This window comes from Bos javanicus, chromosome 3 (assembly GCF_032452875.1).
Source record: "Bos javanicus breed banteng chromosome 3, ARS-OSU_banteng_1.0, whole genome shotgun sequence".
NCBI classification, from domain to species: domain Eukaryota; kingdom Metazoa; phylum Chordata; class Mammalia; order Artiodactyla; family Bovidae; genus Bos; species Bos javanicus.
Window position 1 is genome coordinate 462481 of NC_083870.1, and position 21324 is coordinate 483804.

General features: G+C 38.0%; 1 protein-coding gene across 2 annotated transcripts in view; it reads right to left on the bottom strand.

The window, feature by feature from the left end:
• TIPRL (TOR signaling pathway regulator) overlaps positions 1 to 21324 on the bottom strand; it is a 70941-nt gene that overhangs the window by 41287 nt on the left and 8330 nt on the right. For both annotated transcript variants that reach the window (XM_061399327.1, XM_061399334.1), the window contains 3 exons: positions 20673 to 20852; positions 19823 to 19922; positions 9266 to 9397 (listed from right to left, as the gene is read on the bottom strand). In XM_061399327.1, the coding sequence (XP_061255311.1) occupies positions 9266 to 9397; positions 19823 to 19922; positions 20673 to 20852 (412 nt within the window). The remainder of the gene's footprint in view (positions 1 to 9265; positions 9398 to 19822; positions 19923 to 20672; positions 20853 to 21324) is intronic.

Sequence of the window (21324 nt, forward strand, 5' to 3'; positions counted from 1 at the left end):
ATTAAGTCGCAGCCTTCAACTGGGGGTGACTGCACTCGCCAAGCACCTGGTCACCTGAGCTGCTCAGACCTGGGAAGGGCACAAAATGCCAAAAGGCCCAACCAAGTCTGCACCTTTGTAGAGTACCCGAGAACCTGAACCTGAGCAGCTTAGACCTGGGGACTGCATGCAACCCTGGGCCTGCCTCAGACAGTTCCCCATCAGAGCAAACTAGAGCCTGAACAGTGTAGATTGGGAAAGCACACACACTGTGAGCAGGGGCAAAACCAGTGCGGCCAAGATATTGCAAGCACTCCCCACACACCCCAGTGATATTTGTTTGTAGTGTTCCTCCCTCCCCAAAGCACAACTGAACAAGTGAGCCTAAAAAAAGTGACCACCACCACCCCCCTTGTGTCAGGGTGGAAATTAGACACTGAAGAGACCAGTAAACAGAAGAATCTAAAATAAACAGAGGGAACCGCTTTGGAAGTGACAGGTGCAATAGATTAAAACCCTGTAGTTAGCACCAACTACATAGAAAAGGGCCTATAGATCTTGAGAAGTATAAGCCGGATCAAGGAACTATCTGAAAATGAACTGACCCCACACTGTCCACAACAGCTCCAGAGAAAGTCCTAAATATATTTTTACTACTACCATTTTTTAAATTGAAAAAAAAGAAAAAAATTTTAAGTCCCTTATTACTCCTTTAGTTTTCATTTTTATAACCTATTACCTTGCCAAAAAAAAAAGACCCTATTTTTAAAGCAAACTTCATATATATATATATTTTATAATTTTTGTGACTTTGTCATGTTTTTTTTTAATATTGTATTTTTGAGAATCTAACCTCTACTCTAGATATTTAATTTTTGCTTCTTGGTATTTGTTATCAACTTTGTACCTATAAGAACCCAATCTTCAGTATCCATTTTTACTTGGGAGCGAGATCACCGGCCTGATTGCTCTCTCCACCTTTTGACTCTCCTTTTTCTCCACCAGGTCACCTCTATCTCCTCCCTTCCCCTTCTCTTCTCTACCCACATCTGTGAATCTCTTTGTACGTTCCGGGCTGTGGAAAACACTTAGGGAACTGATTACTGGCTGGATCTGTCTCTCTCCTTTTGATTCCCCCTTTAGCCCTCTGGCCACCTCTGTCTCCTTCCTCCCTCTTCTCTTCTCTGTGTAACACTGTGAACATCTCTGAGGGATCCAGACTGTGGAGGGTACATAGGGAAGTGATTACTGGCGAGCTTGTTCTTGCCCCTTTTGATTCCCCCTGTTCTCCTCCTGGTCACCTCTATCTCCCTCCTCCCTCTTTTTTTCTCCATGTAACTCTGTGAACCTCTCCAGGTGTCCCTCACTGTGGAGAAACTTTTCATCATTAACCTAAATGTTTTATCATTGGTGCCACATAGATGGAGAAGTCTTGAGGCTACTGTAAGAATAAGACTGAAAACCAGAGGCAGGAGGCTTAAGTCCAAATCCTGAGAACACCATAGAACTCCTGAATACCAGGAACATTAATCGATAGGAGCTCATCAAACGCCTCCATGCCTACACTGAAACCAAGCACCACCCAAGGGCCAAAAAGCTCCACAGCAAGACATACCATGCAAATTCTCCAGAAACACAGGAACATAGCCCTGAGCTTCAATATACAAGCTGCCCAAAGTCACACCAAACCCACTGACAACTCAAACTCATTACTGCACACTTCACTGCACCCCAGAGAAGAAATCCAGCTCCACCCACCAGAACACCGACACAAGCTTCCCTAACCAGGAAATCCTCACAAGCCACCCATCCAACCCGACCCACAGCGAGGAAACTCCACAATAAAAAGGAACCACAAACTGCCAGAATACAGAAAGGCCACCCCAAACACAGCAATATAAACAAGATGAAAAGGCAGAGAAATACCTAGCATGTAAAGGAACAGGATAAATGCCCACCAAACCAAATAAAAGAGGAAGAGTTAGGGAATCTACCTGATCAAGAATTCTGAAAAATGATAGTGAAAATGATCAAAAATCTTGAAAACAAATTGGAGTTACAGATAAATAGCCTGGAGACAAGAATCAAGAAGATACAAGAAAGGTTTAAAGGTGGCTCAGATAGTAAAGCATCTGCCTGCAATGCAGGAGACCTGGGTTTTCGATCCCTGGGTCAGGAAGATCCCCTGGAGAAGAAAATGGCAACCCACTCCAATACTCTTGTCTGGAAAATTCCATGGATGAAGGAGCCTGGTATGCTACCGTCCATGGGATGGCAAAGAGTCAGACATGACTGAGCAACTTCACTGGTTCACTAGAAAAAATAAAAAAGAGTCAATATATAATGAATAATGCAATAAATGAGATCATAAACACTCTGGAGGGAACCAACAGTAGAATAACGGAGGCAGGAGATAGGATAAGTGAGGCAGAAGATAGAATGGCAGAAATAAATGAAATAGAGAAGAAAAAAGATTTCAAAGAAATGAGGACAACCTCAGAGACCTCTGGGACAATGATAAACGCTCCAACATTCGAATCATAGGAGTCCAGAAGACAACAAAAATAAAGACCATGAGAAAATACTTGAGGAGGTAATAGTTGAAAACTTCCCTAAAATGGGAAAGGAAATAATCACCCAAGTCCAAGAAACCCAGAGAGTCCCAAACAGGATAAATCCAAGCTGAAACACCCCAAGACACATATTAATCAAATTAACAAAGATCAAACACAAAGAACAAATATTAAAAGCTGCAAAGGAAAAACAACAAGTAACACACAAGGGGATGCCCATAAGGATAACAGCTGATCTTTCAACAGAAACTCTTCAGGCCAGGAGGGAATGGCAGGACATACTTAAAGTGATGAAAGAAAATAACCTACACCCCAGATTAATGTACCCAGCAAGGATCTCATTCAAATATGAAGGAAAAATCAAAAACTTTACAGACAAGCAAAAGCTGAGAGAATTCAGCACCACCAAACCAGCTCTCCAACAAATGCTAAAGGATCTTCTCTAGACAGGAAACACAGAAAGAGCGTATAAACTCGAACCAAAAACAATAAAGTAAATGGCAAGGGGATCATACTTATCGATAATTATCTTAAATGTAAATGGGTTGAATGCCCCAACCAAAAGAAAAAGACTGGCTGAATGGATACAAAAACAAGACCCCTATATATGTTGTCTACAAGAGACCCACCTTGAAACAAGGGACACATACAGACTGAAAGTGAAGGGCTGGAAAAAGATATTCCATGCAAATAGAGACCAAAAGAAAGCAGGAGTAGCAATACTCATATCAGATAAAATAGACTTTAAAACAAAGGCTGTGAAAAGACACAAAAATGGGTACTACATAATGATGAAAGGATCAATCCAAGAAGAAGATATAAAAATTATAAATATATATGCACCCAACATAGGAGCACCACAATATGTAAGACTAATGCTAACAAGTATGAAAGGGGAAATTAACAATAACACAATAATAGTGGGAGACTATCACACCTATGGATAGATCAACTAAACAGAAAATTAACAAGAAAACACAAACTTTAAATGATACAATAGACCAGTTAGACCTAATTGATATCTATAGGACATTTCACTCCAAAACAATGAATTTCACCTTTTTCTCAAGTGCACACGGAACCTTCTTCAGAATAGACCACATCCTGGGCCATAAATCTAGCCTTGGTAAATTCAAAAAAGTTGAAATCATTCCAAGCATCTTTTCTGACTACAATGCAGTAAGATTAGATCTCAATTACAGGAGAAAAACTATTAAAAATTCCAGCATATGGAGGCTGAACAACATACTGCTGAACAAGCAACAAATCACAGAAGAAATCAAAATATGCATAGAAACAAACGAAAATGAAAACACAACAACCCAAAACCTATGGGACACTGTAAAAGCAGTGCTAAGGGGAAGGTTCATAGCAATACAGGCTTACCTCAAGAAACAAGAAAAAACTCAAATAAATAACCTAACTCTACACCTAAAGCAACTAGAAAAGAAAGAAATGAAGAACACCAGGGTTAGTAGAAGGAAAGAGATCTTAAAAATTAGAGCAGAAATAAATGCAAAAGGAACAAAAGAGACCATAGCAAAAATCAACAAAGCCAAAAGCTGGTTCTTTGAGAAGATAAATAAAATTGACAAACCTTTAGCTAGACTCATCAAGAAACAAAGGGAGAAAAATCAAATCAACACAATTAGAAATGAAAATGGAGAGATCACAACAGACAACACAGAAATACAAAGGATTGTAAAAGACTATTAACAGCAATTATATGCCAATAAAATGGACAACTTGGAAGAAATGGACAAATTCTTAGAAAAGTACAACTTTTCAAAACTGAACCAGGAAGAAACAGAAAATCTTAACAGACCATCACAAGCACAGAAATCAAACCTGTAATCAGAAATCTTCCAGCCAACAAAAGTCAAGGACCAAACAATTTCACAGCTGAATTCTACCAAAAATTTAGAGAAGAGCTAACTCTTTCAGAAAATTGCAGAGGAAGGTAAACTTCCAAACTCATTCTATGAGGCCACCATCACCCTAATACCAAAACCAGACAAAGATGCCACAAAAAAAAGAAAACTACAGGCCAGTATCACTGATAAAACTGAAACAAGCCACTCAGTCATGTCCAACTCTTTGCAATCCCATGGACTGTAGCCTACCAGGCTCCTCAGTCCATGGAATTTTCCAGGCAAGAGTACTAGAGTGTGTTGCCATTTCCTTCTCCAGGGGATCTTCCCCACCCAGGGATCGAACCCGGGTCTCCTGCACTGCAGGCAGATGCTTTACCGTATGAGCCACCAGGGAACATGGATGCAAAAGTCCTTAACAAAATCCTAGCAAACAGAATCCACCAACATAGTAAAAAGATTACACATCATGACCAAGTGGGCTTTATCCCAGGGATGCAAGGATTCTTCAATATCCACAAATCAATCAACGAAATACACCACATTAACAAATTGAAAAATAAAAACCACATGATTATCTCAATATATACAGAGAAAGCCTTTGACAAAATTCAACATCCATTTATGATAAAAACCCTGCAGAAAGCAGGAATAGAAGGAACATACCTCAACATAATAAAAGCTATATATGATAAACCCACAGCAAATATTATCCTCAATGGTGAAAAATTGAAAGCATTTCCCCTAAAGTCAGGAACAAGACAAGGGTGCCCACTCTCACCACTACAATTCAACATAGTTTTGGAAGTTTTGGCCACAGCAATCAGAGCAGAAAAAGAAACAAAAGGTATCCAGATTGGAAAAGAAGAAGTAAAACTCTCACTGTTTGCACATAACATGATCTCTACATAGAATACCCTAAACACTCCACCAGAAAATTACCAGAGCTAATCAATGAATATAGTAAAGTTGCAGGATATAAAATCAACACACAGAAATCCCTTGCATTTCTATACAATAACAATGAGAAAACAGAAAGAGAAATTAAGGAAACAATTCCATTCACCATTTCAATGAAAAGAATACTTAGGAATATATTTACCTAAAGAAACAAAAGACCTATATATAGAAAACTATAAAACACTGGTAAAAGAAATCACAGAGGACACTAATAGATGGAGAAATATACCGTGTCCATGGATCAGAAGAATCAATATAGTGAAAATGAGTATATTACCCAAAGCAATCTATAGATTCAATGCAATCCCTATCAAGCTACCAATGGTTATTTTTCACAGAGCTAGAACAAATAATTTCACAATTTGTATGGAAATACAAAAACTTCAAATAGCCAAAGCAATCTTGAGAAAGAAGAATGGAACTGGAGGAATCAACCTGCCTGACTTCAGTCTCTACTATAAAGCCACAGTCATCAAGACAGTATGGTACTGGCACAAAGACAGAAATATAGACCAATGGAACAAAATAGAAAGCCCAGAGATAAATCCATGCACCTATGGACACCTTATCTTTGACAAAGGAGGCAAGAATATACAACAGAGAAAAGACAATCTCTTTAACAAGTGGTGCTGGGAAAACTGGTCAACCACTTGCAAGAGAATGAAACTAGAACACTTTCTAACACCATACACAAAAATAACTCAAAATGGATTAAAGATCTAAATGTAAGACCAGAAACTATAAAACTCCTAGAGGAAAACATAGGCAAAACACTCTCTGACATAAACCACAGCAGGATCCTCTATGACTCACCTCCCAGAATATTGGAAATAAAAGCAAAAATAAATAAAAGGGACCTAATTAAAATTAAAAGCTTCTGCACAAGAAGGGAAACTATAAACATTTTAATTCAGAAATGTGAAAGTTAAGATATATGACTTCCCTGGTGGTACAGTAGATAGGAATCCACCTGCCAAAGCAGAGGACATGGGGTTGATCCCTAGCTGAGGAGATTTCACACACCATGGAGCAACTAAAGCCCATGTTCCCAAAAGACCCCAAATGGCCAGAGCAATCTTGAGAAAGAATAATGGAAATAGAGGAATCAACCTTTCTGACTTCAGAGTATACTACAAAGCTACAGTCATCAAGACAGTATGGTACTGACACAAAGAAAATATAAATCCAAATAGAAAGGTTGGAGATAAATCCATGCATCTATGGACACCTAATCTTTGATAAAGAATTAAAAAATATAAAATGGAGAAAAGACAGTCTCTTCAACAAGTGGTACTGGGAAAACTGGTCAACTACATGTAAAAAAATAAAAGTAGAACACTTTCTGACACCACACACAAAAATATACTCGAAATGGATTAAAGACCTAAATGTGGACCAGAGACTATAAAACTCTTAGAGGAAAACATAGAACACTCTCCAACATAAATCACAGCAAGATCCTCTGTGACCCACCTCCCAAAGTAATGAAAATAATAACAAAAATTAACAAATGGGACCTAACATAAAAGCTTTTGCACAACAAAGAAAACTATAAACAAAGTGAAAAGACAGCCCTCATAATGGGAGAAAACAATAGCAAACGAAACTGACAAAGAATTAATTTCCAAAATATACAAGCAGCTCATGTAGCTCAATACCAGAAAAACAAACCCAATCAAAAAGTGGGCAAAAGACCTAAACAGACATTTCTCCAAAGAAGACAGATAGCTAATAAACATTACTCATGCTCAACATCACTCATTATTAGAGAAATGTAAATCAAAACCACAATAAGGTATTATCTCACACCAGTTAGAATTACTGTTGCTGTTTTTCAGTCACTAAGTCATATCCAACTCTTTGTGATCCCATTGACCGCAGCACGACAGGCTCTTCTATACTTCACTATTTCCCTGAATTTGCTCAAACTCATCTCCATTGAGTCAGCGATGCCATCCAACCATCTCATCCTCTGTTACCTCCTTCTCCTCTTGCCCTCAATCTTTTCCAGCATTAGGGTCCTTTCCAATGAGTCAGCTCTTTGCATCAGGTGGCCAAAGTACTGGAGCTTCAGCATCAGCCCTTCCAATGAATATTCAGGGTTGATTTCCTTTAGGATTGACTGGCTTAATCTCCCTGCTGTCCAAGGAACTTTCAAGAGTCTTCTCCAGCACCACAATTCAAAAATGTTAATTCTTTGGCACTCAGCCTTCTTTTTGGTCCAGTTAATTTTATGTTCCAGCCATCATCAAAAAGTCTACAAACAATAAATGCTGGAGAGGGTGTGCTGCTGCTGCTAAGTCACTTCAGTCGTGTCCGACTGTGCGACCCCATAGATGGCAGCCCACCAGGCTCCCCCATCCCTGGGATTCTCCAGGCAAGAACACTGGAGTGGGTTGCTATTTCCTTCTCCAATGCATAGAAGTGAAAAGTGAGAGTGAAGTCACTGAGTCTTGTCTGACTCTTAGTGACCCCATGGACTGTGGCCCACCAGGTTCCTCCGTCCATGGGATTTTCCAGGCAAGAGTGCCGGAGTGGGGTCCCATTGCCTTCTCCGGGAGAGGGTATAGAGAAAAGGGAATCCTCTTACACTGTTGGTGGGAATGCAAATTGGTGCATCCACTATGGAGAACAGTGTGGAGATTCCTTAAAAAACCAAGAATGGAACTGCCATATGACCCAGCAACCCCACTGCAGGGCATATACCCCGAGGAAACCAGAAGTGAAAGAGACACATGTACCTCAGTGTTCACTGCAGCACTATTTACAATAGCTAGGACATGGAAGCAACCTAGACATCCATCAGCAGATGAATGGATAAGGAAGTTGTGGTACACAGACACAATGGAATATTACTCAGCTATAAAAAGGAACACATTTGAGTCAGTTCTAATGAGGTGGATGAACCTAGAGCCTATTATACAGAGTGAAGTAAGTCAGAAGAAGAAAGACAAATATTGTATATTAATGCATATATATGGAATTTAGAAAGATGGTACCAACGATCCTACATGCAGGGCAGCAAAGGAAACAGAGAGGTAAAGACCAGACTTTTGGCCTCAGTAAGAGAAGGAGTGGGTGGGATGATTTGAGAGAATAGCATTAAAACATATATAGTGCCATATATAAAACGTATAAGCAATGCAAGTTTGATGAATGAAGCAGGGTACCCAACGTCAGTGCCCTGGGAATAGGGTGGGGAGGGAAGTGGAAGCAGGGTTCAAAATGGGGGGAGGCGGGGGGGACACATGCGGCCGACACTATGGCCGACTCATGCTGATGTATGGCAAAAATCATCAAAATACTGTAAAGTAATTATTCTCCAATTAAAATAAATACATTAGTTTTGTTTTTTAAAAAAGCCCTGTGCCACAACTACTAAGCCTGCACTCTAGAGCCCACAAGCTGCGACCACTGAAGCCCGTATGCCTGAAGCCTGCACTCTGCAGCAAGAGAAGCCACCATGCACCACAGCAGAGAGCAGCCCTCACTCACCAGAAAAGCCACAGAAAAGCCTGTGTGAAGCAACGGAAATGCAGCACAGCCAAAAACAAATAGATGATAAAAAAGAAACTTCATTAACAAAAGGAAATTAAGCTATAATTTTCATTCAGATTAAACAATAAACAAACCACAAAGTAACTAGAAGGGCCTACAAAAAAAAAATGCTTTGCTAAACTACAAAAAAAAAAAATGCTTTGCTAAAGTCTTAGCAATATGCTAAGACTTGTGAATTTTATAATGGATGTTAATAAGATGTATCCTAGATTCAAGTGAAACTCTACATGACATCATGTTAACACTGTGATTTGAAGTGAGTCATATTTCTAACCAATAGCAAAAATGAAAGAAGTTAATTTTAAACAAATTCACAGTACTCACAATTTTCACACTCAGGCTTGAAACTCCATGATCATGAAGTTCATCCTCAAATAGGAGAACTTCTTCGAAAAACTTAATCTGTTCTCTGGCTTTCAATTTCTCTGTATCTATATGATCTGTTGTAGGTACAACCTGAAAGAAAAAATTTAAGAATGGGCACATAAAAAAAAATTAAACAGTTTTCCTACCAATATTTTCTGCATACCCAGAGCATGGTTCTAAATTTTGATTTTATAGGTAGACACACAACATGAGATATATACCTTGTCCCTGAAAAACAGAAAATGTCCAATATTATAGCTTCACAACACATACAGTCAAAATTCATCATCTCATTCAAATCATGAAATAGGACACAGTAAAATCAACTGCTCTATTGTGACTATGAGAAAATTAACTATCTGAAAATTAGTCAATGTGAAGAATAAACTACTACTATCATAGAAGTTCAAAGCAGTTTGGTGCTATAAAAGTCTACTTATAAGACATTTTTTGCAACTTAAAAAAAATCTTTCCTATAAGAATGATGTTACATAGTTTAGATCTATCTCCAAGTCTACAAACAAAAGTGTTTTAAATATTGAGATAAATAAGAACTTCAGAGAAATTTTAAGGGAAACTCCTAGCATTCCAAAGAGCTTTAGAAGATACTGGCTATATTTTTTTTTAAGTATTATTTTACAGCTACAAGACACAAACATATAAAACCCAACAAAAGCACCAACAATCTCAAGGTGGGTCACATCAGTAATTCACTAAATCCAAGTATCTCCTAACGTAACATGAAAGTATGTTTTGTGGTACTATTCAATACTACATTCATTTTTACTATAAAATGTTCAGCTTTTCAACTCTTTAAAAAAGCTGTATCATGAATAAACACAACAAAGCAATGCCTGCCAAACTATAAGTATTTGGTATATGGTAGCTATTATTGTACTTTACTTAGAAGCTGTTGAATAGGTCATTTTTTTTTCATTCAAGGACAGAATTAAGAAATTTAGAGTAGCTTCAGAAAACTGGATAAGAATTAGAAAAATATGACAATGGATGTCTAAGTGATTACACAGACTTTGTAGGAAAATGGTTTTAGCTCCCTATTAAGTAATGCAGAGGAGGAAAGGGTGCTATGAAAGAATCTGGCAGTTTGATTCCCAAGAGGTGAAAAAAATGTCCATAGTTCTTCCATGTTTACTTAGAGATGATATTTTAGCTCTCTACAATTTTATTTCAACATCCAGCAGACATGAGACCACAATGGAGGTGAAACTAAAGGGGGCGGAAGGACGGTGAGGGGTAGGGATAGGATTTAGGGCATATGACCAGTGCCTTGCATCACCTGCATGTTTGTGATCTATTTAAGACAAAGGTCCGTGCCTCTAGGACCGCCTAAGAGCATAAAACTTAGTTAGTATTAAATAAATACAACTTTTAATTCCTTACTTTTTATTTAGTTTTAGTTCAAAGGAACACATTTGAAAGATCCTCCTTATAGATACATCTGATTTCCAAAAATTAACCATTACATCTCGTTAGTAAATGGCCATTTCACTAATATTTCAAATAAGCCTTCAGTAAGTGATTGGTGAACATGAATCCATCCGTTTGCCAAGTGAGTTCTCATAAAATGTTTGAAACAGAAAGACAAAAAATAATTAGATAACATGTGGATTAGGGAAATTCATTATATTTAGCTTAGCTATATACTATTTTCTTCATTCATAAGGAAAAATATATTTAAAACTTAATATATCTCAGCCTTTTTTCTTCCTCAACTCCACTTATCTCCTCTCTAAACTCAAGCATCTGAAGAGGTAAAACAGTTAAACTTAAGAGATACTGAACATTTCTGGCTTCTGGCATTGTCAAAATAAATAATCTAGACAAACTTTCTTGCTGAAAGTGAAAGGTAAAAGTGAAAGTCGCTCACTTGTGTCAGACTCTTTGTGAGCCTATCAACTATACAGTCCATGGAATTCTCCAGGCCAGAATACTGGAGTGGGTAGCCTTTCCCTTCTCCAGGGGATCTTCCCAACCTAGGGATCAAACCCAGGTCTCCCGCATTGCAGGCGGATTCTTTACCAGTTAAGCCACAAGGGAAGCCCAAGAGTAGTAGAGTGGGTAGCCTATCCCTTCTTCAGCGGATCTTCCTGACCCAGGAATCGAATTGGGGTCTCCTGCATTGCAGGCAGATTCTTAACCAACTGAGCTATCAGGGAAGCCCAAGTAAGCTAAAGGCAATTTAAAAAGCGGGATGAAAAAAAAAAAAAAAACTTCTTAAAAGCATTATATAGCCAATGAAGTGAAGAAGGACTGGACTGAGATCTGGAAGAGGACTGGAGTGCAGAAAAGTGACACTGTTCAGTCTTCACCAGGAGCAGAGGCCTTGGAGAATTCCTTACCCTGCTCCCAGTTTTGCAAAGACATCTCAAAGTACTACAGTGGATCCACAACTTCTTATATTACAGGCCCACTAAGCTAAAGGCAAAGGAGAAAAGGAAAGATATACCCATTTGAATGCAGAATTCCAAAGAATAGCAAGGAGAGACAAGAAAGCCTTCCTCAGTGATCAATGCAAAGAAACAGAGGAAAACAATGGGAAAGACTAGAGATCTCTTCAAGAAAATTAGAGATACCAAGGGAACATTTCATGCAAAGATGGGCACAATAAAAGAAATGGCATGGACACAACAGAAGCTGAAGATACTAAGAAGACGTGGCAAGAATACACTGAAGTGAAGTGAAGTGAAGTCGTTCAGTCGTGTCCGACTCTTTGCGACCCCATGGACTGTAGCTTACCAGGCTCCTCTGTCCATGGGATTTTCCAGGCAAGAATACTGGAGTGGGTTGCCATTTCCTTCTTCAGAATACACTGAAGAACTATACAAAAAAGATCTTCATGACCCAAACATCCAGGATGGTGTGATCACTCACCTAGAGCCAGACATCCTAGAATGTGAAGTCAAGTGGGCCTTAGGAAGCATCACTACGAACAAAGCTAGCAGAGGTGATGGAATTCCAGTTCAGCTATTTCAAATCCTCAAAGATGATGCTGTTAAGGTGCTGCACTCAATATGCCAGCAAATGTGGAAAACTCAGCAGCGGCCACAGGACTGGAAAAGGTCAGTTTTCATTCCAATCCCAAAAAGCAATGGCAAAGAATGTTCAAACTATAGCACAGTTGCACTCATCTCACACGTTAGCAAAGTAATGCTCAAAATTTTGCAAGACAGGCTTTAATAGTACATGAACCATGAACTTCCAGATGTTCAAGCTGGATTTAGAAAAGGCAGAGGAACCAGAAATCAAATTGCCAATATCCACTGGATCATAGAAAAAGCAAGAGAATTTCAGAAGAACATCTACTTCCGCTTTATTGACTAAGCGAAAACCTTTGACTGTGTGGATCACAATAAACTGTGGAAAATTCTTAAAGTGATGGGAATATCAAACCACCTTACCTGCCTCCTGAGAAATCTGTATGCAGGTCAAGAAGCAACAGTTTGAACTGGACATGGAAAACAGACTGGTTCCAAATCAGGAAAGGAGTACATCAAGGCTGTATATTGTCACCCTGCTTATTTAACTTATATGCAGAGTACATCAAGTGAAATTCCGGCTGAATGAAGCACAAGCTGGAATCAAGATTGCTGGGAGAAATATCAATAACCTCAGATATGCAGATGACACCACCCTTATGGCAGAAAGTGAAGAGGAACTAATAAGCCTCTTGATGAAAGTGAAAGAGGAAAGTGAAAAAGTTGGCTTAAAACAACATTTAGAAAACTAAGATCACGGCATCCAGTCCTATCACTTTATGGCAAGTAGAAAGGGAAACAGTGGAAACATGAGAGACTTTATTTTTGGGGGCTCCAAAATCACTGCAGATGGTGACTGCTGCCATGAAATTAAAAGATGCTTACTCATTGAAAGAAAAGCTATGACCAACCTAGACAGAACATTAAAAAGCAGAGACATCACTTTGCCAACAAAGGTCTATATACTCAAAGCTATGGTTTTTACAGTAGTCATGTATGGATGTGAGAGTTGGACTATAAAGAAAGTTGAGTGCCGAAGAATTGATGCTTTTGAACTGTAGTGTTGAAGAAGACTCTTGAGAGTCCCTTGGACTGCAAGAAGATCAAACCGGTCCATCCTAAAGGAAATCAGTCCTGGATATTCATTGGAAGGACTGATGCTGAAGCTGAAACTCCAATACTTTGGCCACCTGATGTGAAGAACTGACTCATTGGAAAAGACTGATGCTGGGAAAGACTGAGGGCAGGAGGAGAAGGGGACGACAGAGGATGAGATGGCTGGATGGCATCACCGACTCGGTGGACATGGGTTTGAGCAAGCTCTGGGAGTTGGTGATGGACAGGGAGGCCTGGTGTGTTTCAGTCCATGGGGTCACAAAGAGCTGGACACAACTGAGCAACTGAAGTGAACTGAACTGAAACCTCAAGCTCTGATCCCATAAAAGAGGTTAGCAAACTAAGACTTCCAGGCCAATGTGGTTTGCTACTTAGTTTTGTATGAATGCAAGCTAAGAATCATCTTTCCATTTTTTCAAATGACTGTGGGGAAAATTTTTTTTAATATTTCATGAATAAAAAACTATATGAAATGCAAATTTCCATGTCCATAAAAAACATTTGTTGAAACACAGCTGTGCCTACTTGTTTGCATATTGTCTATGGCTGCTTTCAACTACAACAGCACAGCTGAGTAACTGCAACATAACTCTATGGTCCTCAAAGCCTGTAATATTTACTATCTGATCCTTTACATAAACAGATTGCAGACCTATGGCCTTGACTATGAATGCCCTTAGTAGCTTATGAGAAATAAACAAAAATCCTCTGTGGAGGAAAATATCATCATCCTAGGATTCAAAGAAAATAAGGTATATTAGGAGTCAGTTCAGTTCAGCCACTCAGTCGTGTCCGACTCTTTGCGACCCCATGAATCGCAGCACACCAGGCCTCCCTGTCCATCACCAACTCCCGGAGTTCACTCAGACTCACGTCCATCAAGTCAGTGATGCCATCCAGCCATCTCATCCTCTGTCGTCCCCTTCTCTTCCTGCCCCCAATCCCTCCCAGCATCAGAGTCTTTTCCAATGAGTCAACTCTTCACATGAGGTGGCCAAAGTACTGGAGTTTCAGCTTTAGCATCATTCCCTCCAAAGAAATCCCAGGGCTGATCTCCTTTAGAATGGACTGGCTGGATCTCCTTGCAATCCAAGGGACTCTCAAGAGTCTTCTCCAACACCACAGTTCAAAAGCATCAATTCTTCAGTGCTCAGCTTTCTTCACAGTCCAACTCTCACATCCATACATGACCACAGGAAAAACCATAGCCTTGACTAGACAGACCTTTGTTGGCAAAGTAATGTCTCTGCTTTTGAATATGCTATCTAGGTTGGTCATAACTTTTCTTCCAAGGAGTAAGCGTCTTTAATTTCATGGCTGCAGTCACCATCTGCAGTGATTTGTTGGTACTGATTTATTAGGAGTCTAGACACCGTAAATCAGAACCAACAGAAATAAGACAATAAAAGACACTAGAGACTCTAAATGCTGAAAATAACGAGGCCCAAGCTATAAACAACAAGGTACACTAGTTTTATTTCAAGGAAATAAAATTAAGGTTGAACATATCAAAAGAAACTAAGACATACTTTTCAAACAGAATTATGATCAGGCAAATCCTGCTGGGGGTGCAGGGGGTGATAACAATCTTCTATTTCTTTTACTCTGTGGTTACATTAAACTGTATTTTCATATTTCATGAACTTTTATAAGTTATTTCACAATTTTCAAAGGCTTAAAAATGTACAAATATTCAAGCTAAAAATATTCTTGATACCTTGCAAGAAAAGTAAGTCTTGATCACATCTTTCAAGTGAACGTCTCTCTATCTCTCACATCAGATGAAGGTTTATAATAGGGAAATTACTTGATATAAATACTTTTATATTTATCCTATAAAGTTAATTAATAGCAAATGTTAAGAACCCAATGTTAAATTTCCTTTTCAAAAATTACTGAAAATAGTGTGTGTGTGTATGTACATCCCATTAGGAAATACCATGAAATTGCTATGTTTTATGGTGATTTCTTTCTTTAAAAAGAAAAAGAGATACAACTCCCATAAATCACTGGTTTTTAGTATGTTCACAAGACTGTGTAGACATCCCTATTACCTAATTCCAGAACATATCATCACCCCAAAAAGAAACTGTCATACCCACTAGCAGTCTCTCTCCATTCCCCACTTCCCACAGTTCCTGGAAGCCACTACTCTAATTTTTTTTTATAGATTTGTTTTGCAAATCCTTCTGGAATCATATACGTGTAACTTTGTGTCTGGCTTCTTTCACTTGGCATAACATTTCCAAGGTATGTATCACTGTTTTGTTTCTTTTTCAAGACTAAATAATATTTCACTGTCTAGATATACCAGTTTTGCTTATCCAATGATGAACATCTGGGTAGTTTTCACATTTTAGCTATTATGAGTAATGCAGCTATGAATATTTGCATATAAGTTTTTATGTGGATATATAGTTTTCTCTCTTGAGTGTATACCTAGGAGTGGAATTGCTGGGTTACATGATAACTGTGCTTAACTTTATTTAATTGCTGGTGAGAAAAAATAAGTAACAAGAAATCTACCATGTAAATCATTTATAAGTGTACAGTTCAATAGTGTTAATTATATTCACATTGTTGTCAGACAGATCTCTAAAACTTTTTCATCTTGCAAAACTAAAACAGTATCAGAATTGTTAACCTACACTTCTGTGGTAAACAACTATCAAGAAGCATACAGTATTCATATATGTTCTTCTTGCCTTTTATCTTACAAATTCCACTCATTTCCAATGTTTGTGTCAGCACGTTACCCCCGCCCTCCCACTTAATTTACTTTTAAAGCTCAAAATATTAAAGATTATATACAAATGGCCAAAAAGCATATGAAAAGATGCTCAGCATCACAAGTCATTAGGGAAATGCAAATCAAAACCTCTCACACACTGCTGGTAGAATGTGAAACGTATAGCTGCTATGGAAAATAGTACAGAGGTTCCTCAGAAAATTAAAAATAGAATTATTACCATGTGATCTAGCAATTCCACTTCTGGGTATACACTCGAAGAAATGAAAGCGGAATTCTGAAGAGATATTTGCACACCTATGTTCATAGCAGCACTATTCACCATAGTCAAGAGGAAGGGAATGGAAGAACAAAATGTGTATACATGCAATGGAATATCATCCAGCCCTAAAAAGGATGGGAAGTCTGACACATGCCACAACATGGATAAGCCTTGAGGACATTATGCTAAGTGACACAAGCCAGTCACAAAAAGGCAATGTATGGTTCCACTTACATGAGGTATCTAAAGTAGTCAAATTCACAATAACAGAAAGGAGAATGGCAGTTGCCAGGTGCTGAAGAAGGAAGAAATGGAGAAGTTCATGTTCAATAGGTATAGATTTTCAGTTTTTAAAGAGGAAGTTCTGGAGATTGGTGGCACAACAGCATGAATATACTTTAACACTAATTAATATGCTTGAAAATAACTAAGATAGTAGTTTTATGTTATATACATTTTTACCAAAAGGAAAAAAGAAAAAGAAAATTTAAGATACTGAATCATACTAAAATAACTGGGCAAATGTTCCAATGTGCTTTAAAAAAAAAAAAAACTTTTTAAAATGCATGCACACTAAGCATGTTTTATTTCTAAAACACAGTATCAATAGAAGAGGCAACCTTGTACTTCTATCTTCCTGTATATCCAATTTATTTATTTAATAAGTGAAAGTTGCTCAGTCATGTCCAACTCCTTGCAACCCCATGACTATATAGTCCATGGATTTCTCCAGGCCAGAATACTTGAGTCGGTAGCCTTTCCCTTCTCCAGGGGATCTTCCCAACCTAGGGATCAAACCCAGGTCTCCCGCATTGCAGGCGGATTCTTTATCAGCTGAGCCACAAAGGAAGCCCAAGAATACTGGAGTGGGTAGCCCATCCCTTCTCCAGTGGATCTTCCTGACCCAGGAATCAAACTGGGGTCTCCTGCATTGCAGGCAGATTCTTTACCAACTGAGCTATCAAGGAAGCCCATTTATTTTATAGGAAAGAAAAAAAAAAAAAACAGCCAAATGTTGATAGGTTACTATGGGCCAGGTACATATTATGCATTTGACCTGTTTTCTCATAATATCCTCATACCATAATCTAAGAGAAGTGCCCATGGTAGCCCAGACAACAAATGACAAGGCTGGGTATGAATCCAGCAAGGTCAGTATTACTCCGTGACTGGCTCTCTCTCCTATTACACCATGATACAACTGAGGGTAATGGGTTAAACAATCTGAAGAGTGAGAAAACATTAAATATACACACACACCAGAAGCCACCAGCAACTAAAAAGCAAAAATTTAAGGGCAAAGGAAAGGCTTCATTCTAATGCCTCATTCTCTGATATTCTTACTATACATATAAAATACCTTCTCCTACACTGGCATACACTTCCTATATATACTAGGGCTTCTGAATAAGTGTTCTGAGGAACAGCTGAAGGATTAAATAATTAAAAATCTCAAATAATATTACAGGTCAAAAATATATATATTATAGGTCAAAAAATTCTTAGGTATTAAAAGAAAGTTAAATGTAAAATATGTTCCTATGAAAGTGATCTTCCGCATGTAACAAATGTGCTTAACAATAAGCTCTAGCATCAGTGTTACCTTACTAAGAGATACACACTTAAAGATCTTGAACCCATTTCTTCATCTACAAAATGAGAATAATGCCTATCTAACAAGATTATTTTGAGAGTTAAGCAACAAAGTCCTAACAATTTTACCTGGAAAATAGTCACTATTTTTTAAGGCAACAAAGGAACACATTTATCAACTCTATTTAGATCATAAAGCAAGAGATAAATACTATTTAGACAATGTATCTACTTTTATTTTTGGTATTTCAATAATATTAACTTGACATTTGAAATATGATACTATAATAATAGCAGCTGCTATTAAGACCTAATTGTGTTAACAGACACTGTGCTATAAACACTTAATACATATATTCTTTACTACATCACAACTGGTATTATCCTTAGTTTACCAAAGGCTTGAAAGTGAAAATGAAAGGTGCTCAGTTGTGTCCAACTCTTTGTGATCTCCTGGAATTCTCCAGGCCAGAATACTGGATCTTCCCAACCCAGGGAGGGAACCCAGGTCTCCCACATCACAGGCAGATTCTTTACCAGCTGAGCCACAAGGGAAGCCCAAGAATACTGGAGTGGGTAGCCTATCCCTTCTCCAGCGGATCTTCCTGACTCAAAAATCGAACTGGGGTCTCCTGCATTGCAGGCGGATCCTTTACCAATTGAGCTATCAGGGAAGCCCAAAGGCTTAGCAAAGATTAAATTGCTTTTCCAAGCTGTTAAGTACTGGTGCTGAGATTTGAACTAAGGTCTGCCAAAGCCTCAGCTCCTGACCACTAATGAGTGGTTGATCATACTGACATTTGTCAGCAACACCTTAGGACAAATCAGATGACAGGGTGAAGTGCCAATGAAGAGCACTGAGCATATGCCTTTCACCTCCTACTGCTCTCACACTCCTGTCTCCCACAAAGAAAGTCATCAGTATTGCATAAGGGAAAACAAATTCTCATTTCCTCACTTTCTGCAATGAAACAGCAAACGGTCTACACACTTTGAAAAGTTTTTCAATCAGGAATGAAAAGAGGGAATATTAATCTATAAAGTATTAACAGACTAGAATGACCTTCCTCCCCCATTAGACTGTAGTGGAGGGATTATTTGTCTGTACTCTGCTGTATCCATGACTCTATGTAGCTAAGCTCCCAATACGAGGCCTGCCGGTTCCACATTCCTAGTGTCATTTACCATGAAGTGAATTTCTTCTTAAGCAGGTCTTATACAGATGCAGTTTAAAATCAATACAGAGTTTCAGAATTCACTGAAAACTCCCACAGATAATTTTATATCAAAATTCTGCTATAAGGTAGATATTTCTGTTTATCCAATTTACTTATAAAATAGAATCAGACATTAAATAACTCACCTAAAGTCATACCTGATTCACACACAGTGCAGACAGAAAAATAATCCCAGTTGTCTGATCAAAATTCCTCCCTGCCCACATATCCGTTTATCTGTAAAACTGCAAGCTACTAGCAAGCAGGGTTTGTCTAAAACACCTAATACAGTACACCAAGGACAATACATTTTAATGCTTCTTGATATTACATAATAACATTAAGGCAATCTGCCAACTACTACAACCATATTTTTAATAAAAATTGTTCCACTATGGCCTTCTTTTATTTTGTGCTGATAATCAATGAGCAAAATTCCCTCACAATAGGTTCTAAAGCCTCCCACAATACAAAGTAAGTAGGATGAAAGTAGCAGCATAAAATAACCCATTACTAGGAAGCTTTAATATTGAGACTATCCAAAGCAATCAATGATTTATAAAAGCAAAAAATAAGATTTACCTTTAACTTAAGTGATTCTCCAAGTAATGTTCCCTTATAATCCGTTGTATAGGTCCAATCATACGGTTTAATAACCTCTTTAGAGTGTTCACCCTCCGTCCTCAAATACCAAAATGAGAAGGATCAGATTCAGTGAGGTAGAATATAGAACATCTGCATTCATTTTGTTGTTTAGCTGATAAGTCATGTCCAACTCTTTTGTGACCCCCTGGACTGTAGTATTCACGCATCACACCAAATTACATTCTATACATAATATAAAGTATTCTATTAATAAACACATATACTTGTCAAAATTCACTAATATAAGATCTTTCTTAGCTTTTCTGTACATGTATTGTTATTTAACCTGTTATTCATGAATTGATAATGTAGTCTCCCCAGTTAATCTGTACACTGCCTAAGGACATGGTTTTAAAGGTTTATACTTTTTTCAAAGAACCTAATACATAACAGGAACAAAATAAATAACTCTCGATTTGATTACAAAATAAAATACATTTTTCATTTTTCTTGATTTCAATCCTCCTTAGATTTTCAATGCAAATCATAAGCAAACATTTTTCTTCAAAAACAGGAACATTAAAGTACACAGTGTAATGGGTCTCACGAAAGAACACTGAAAGCTCAAAAAACTAAAGCTTCCATAGCTCACCTCAACTATCATTCAATTTAACTCAAGAAGTACTAAAAAGGGGGTAATTGATCTCTTTTATCAATGAGAAAAATGAACTCTAGATTCAACTATCAAATTTAATAATAACACTAGCCCTTCATTCTAATAAAATATCACAACTGAATACTTTTTCAACTCTTTTCTATTTCAACCCCTAACTGCCCAGGTTCTCACCTGCTTTCCTGCCACTCTTCAGCACAGGCTACTTTAAGCATTCCTTGGTAGTTGTTCACACATCTTAATGCATCTGTAGCATTGAACTCAATTCCAAAGCCAGAGCCATGCTGGATTCTTAAAACATTGTCTCCAAACATCATTTCGGGGAGAGACGGCATATGCAATTCATCAGCTAACCTATGCATAATCAAAAGGCAGGAGGATTATTTTATATCACTGTTGGCACTCTTGTTTCCTTCTGATCTCCACAGAATACCTTCTACTCCTAAGTGAGTTAAATAATATGATTTAATAAGATGATATAGTTGTGAAGTCTAGAAATGCTTTCATCATCCATTGTCTTTGTGTATACCTTTTTGGCCTGTACTAGGTAGTGGGCTAAATAACAAGATAAGTAATAAACAAATATACAAAAAATACATAATATAATGTCAGCTAGTAATAAGTGATACACGAAAATTGAAGCAAAGCAATGGAAGGGTACCATTTAAGGTAGGATGATCGAAGTCTGAGATAATTGAATCTGAGCCTCAAAACTATCCTGTGAGCTAAGAAAGGCTCAGAGAACTTAAGTAGCTAACTGAAATCACAGAGCTAGTAAGTGGTAAAACTAGGCCTCTTTCCATTATACTGGCCTGCTTTATAAAAA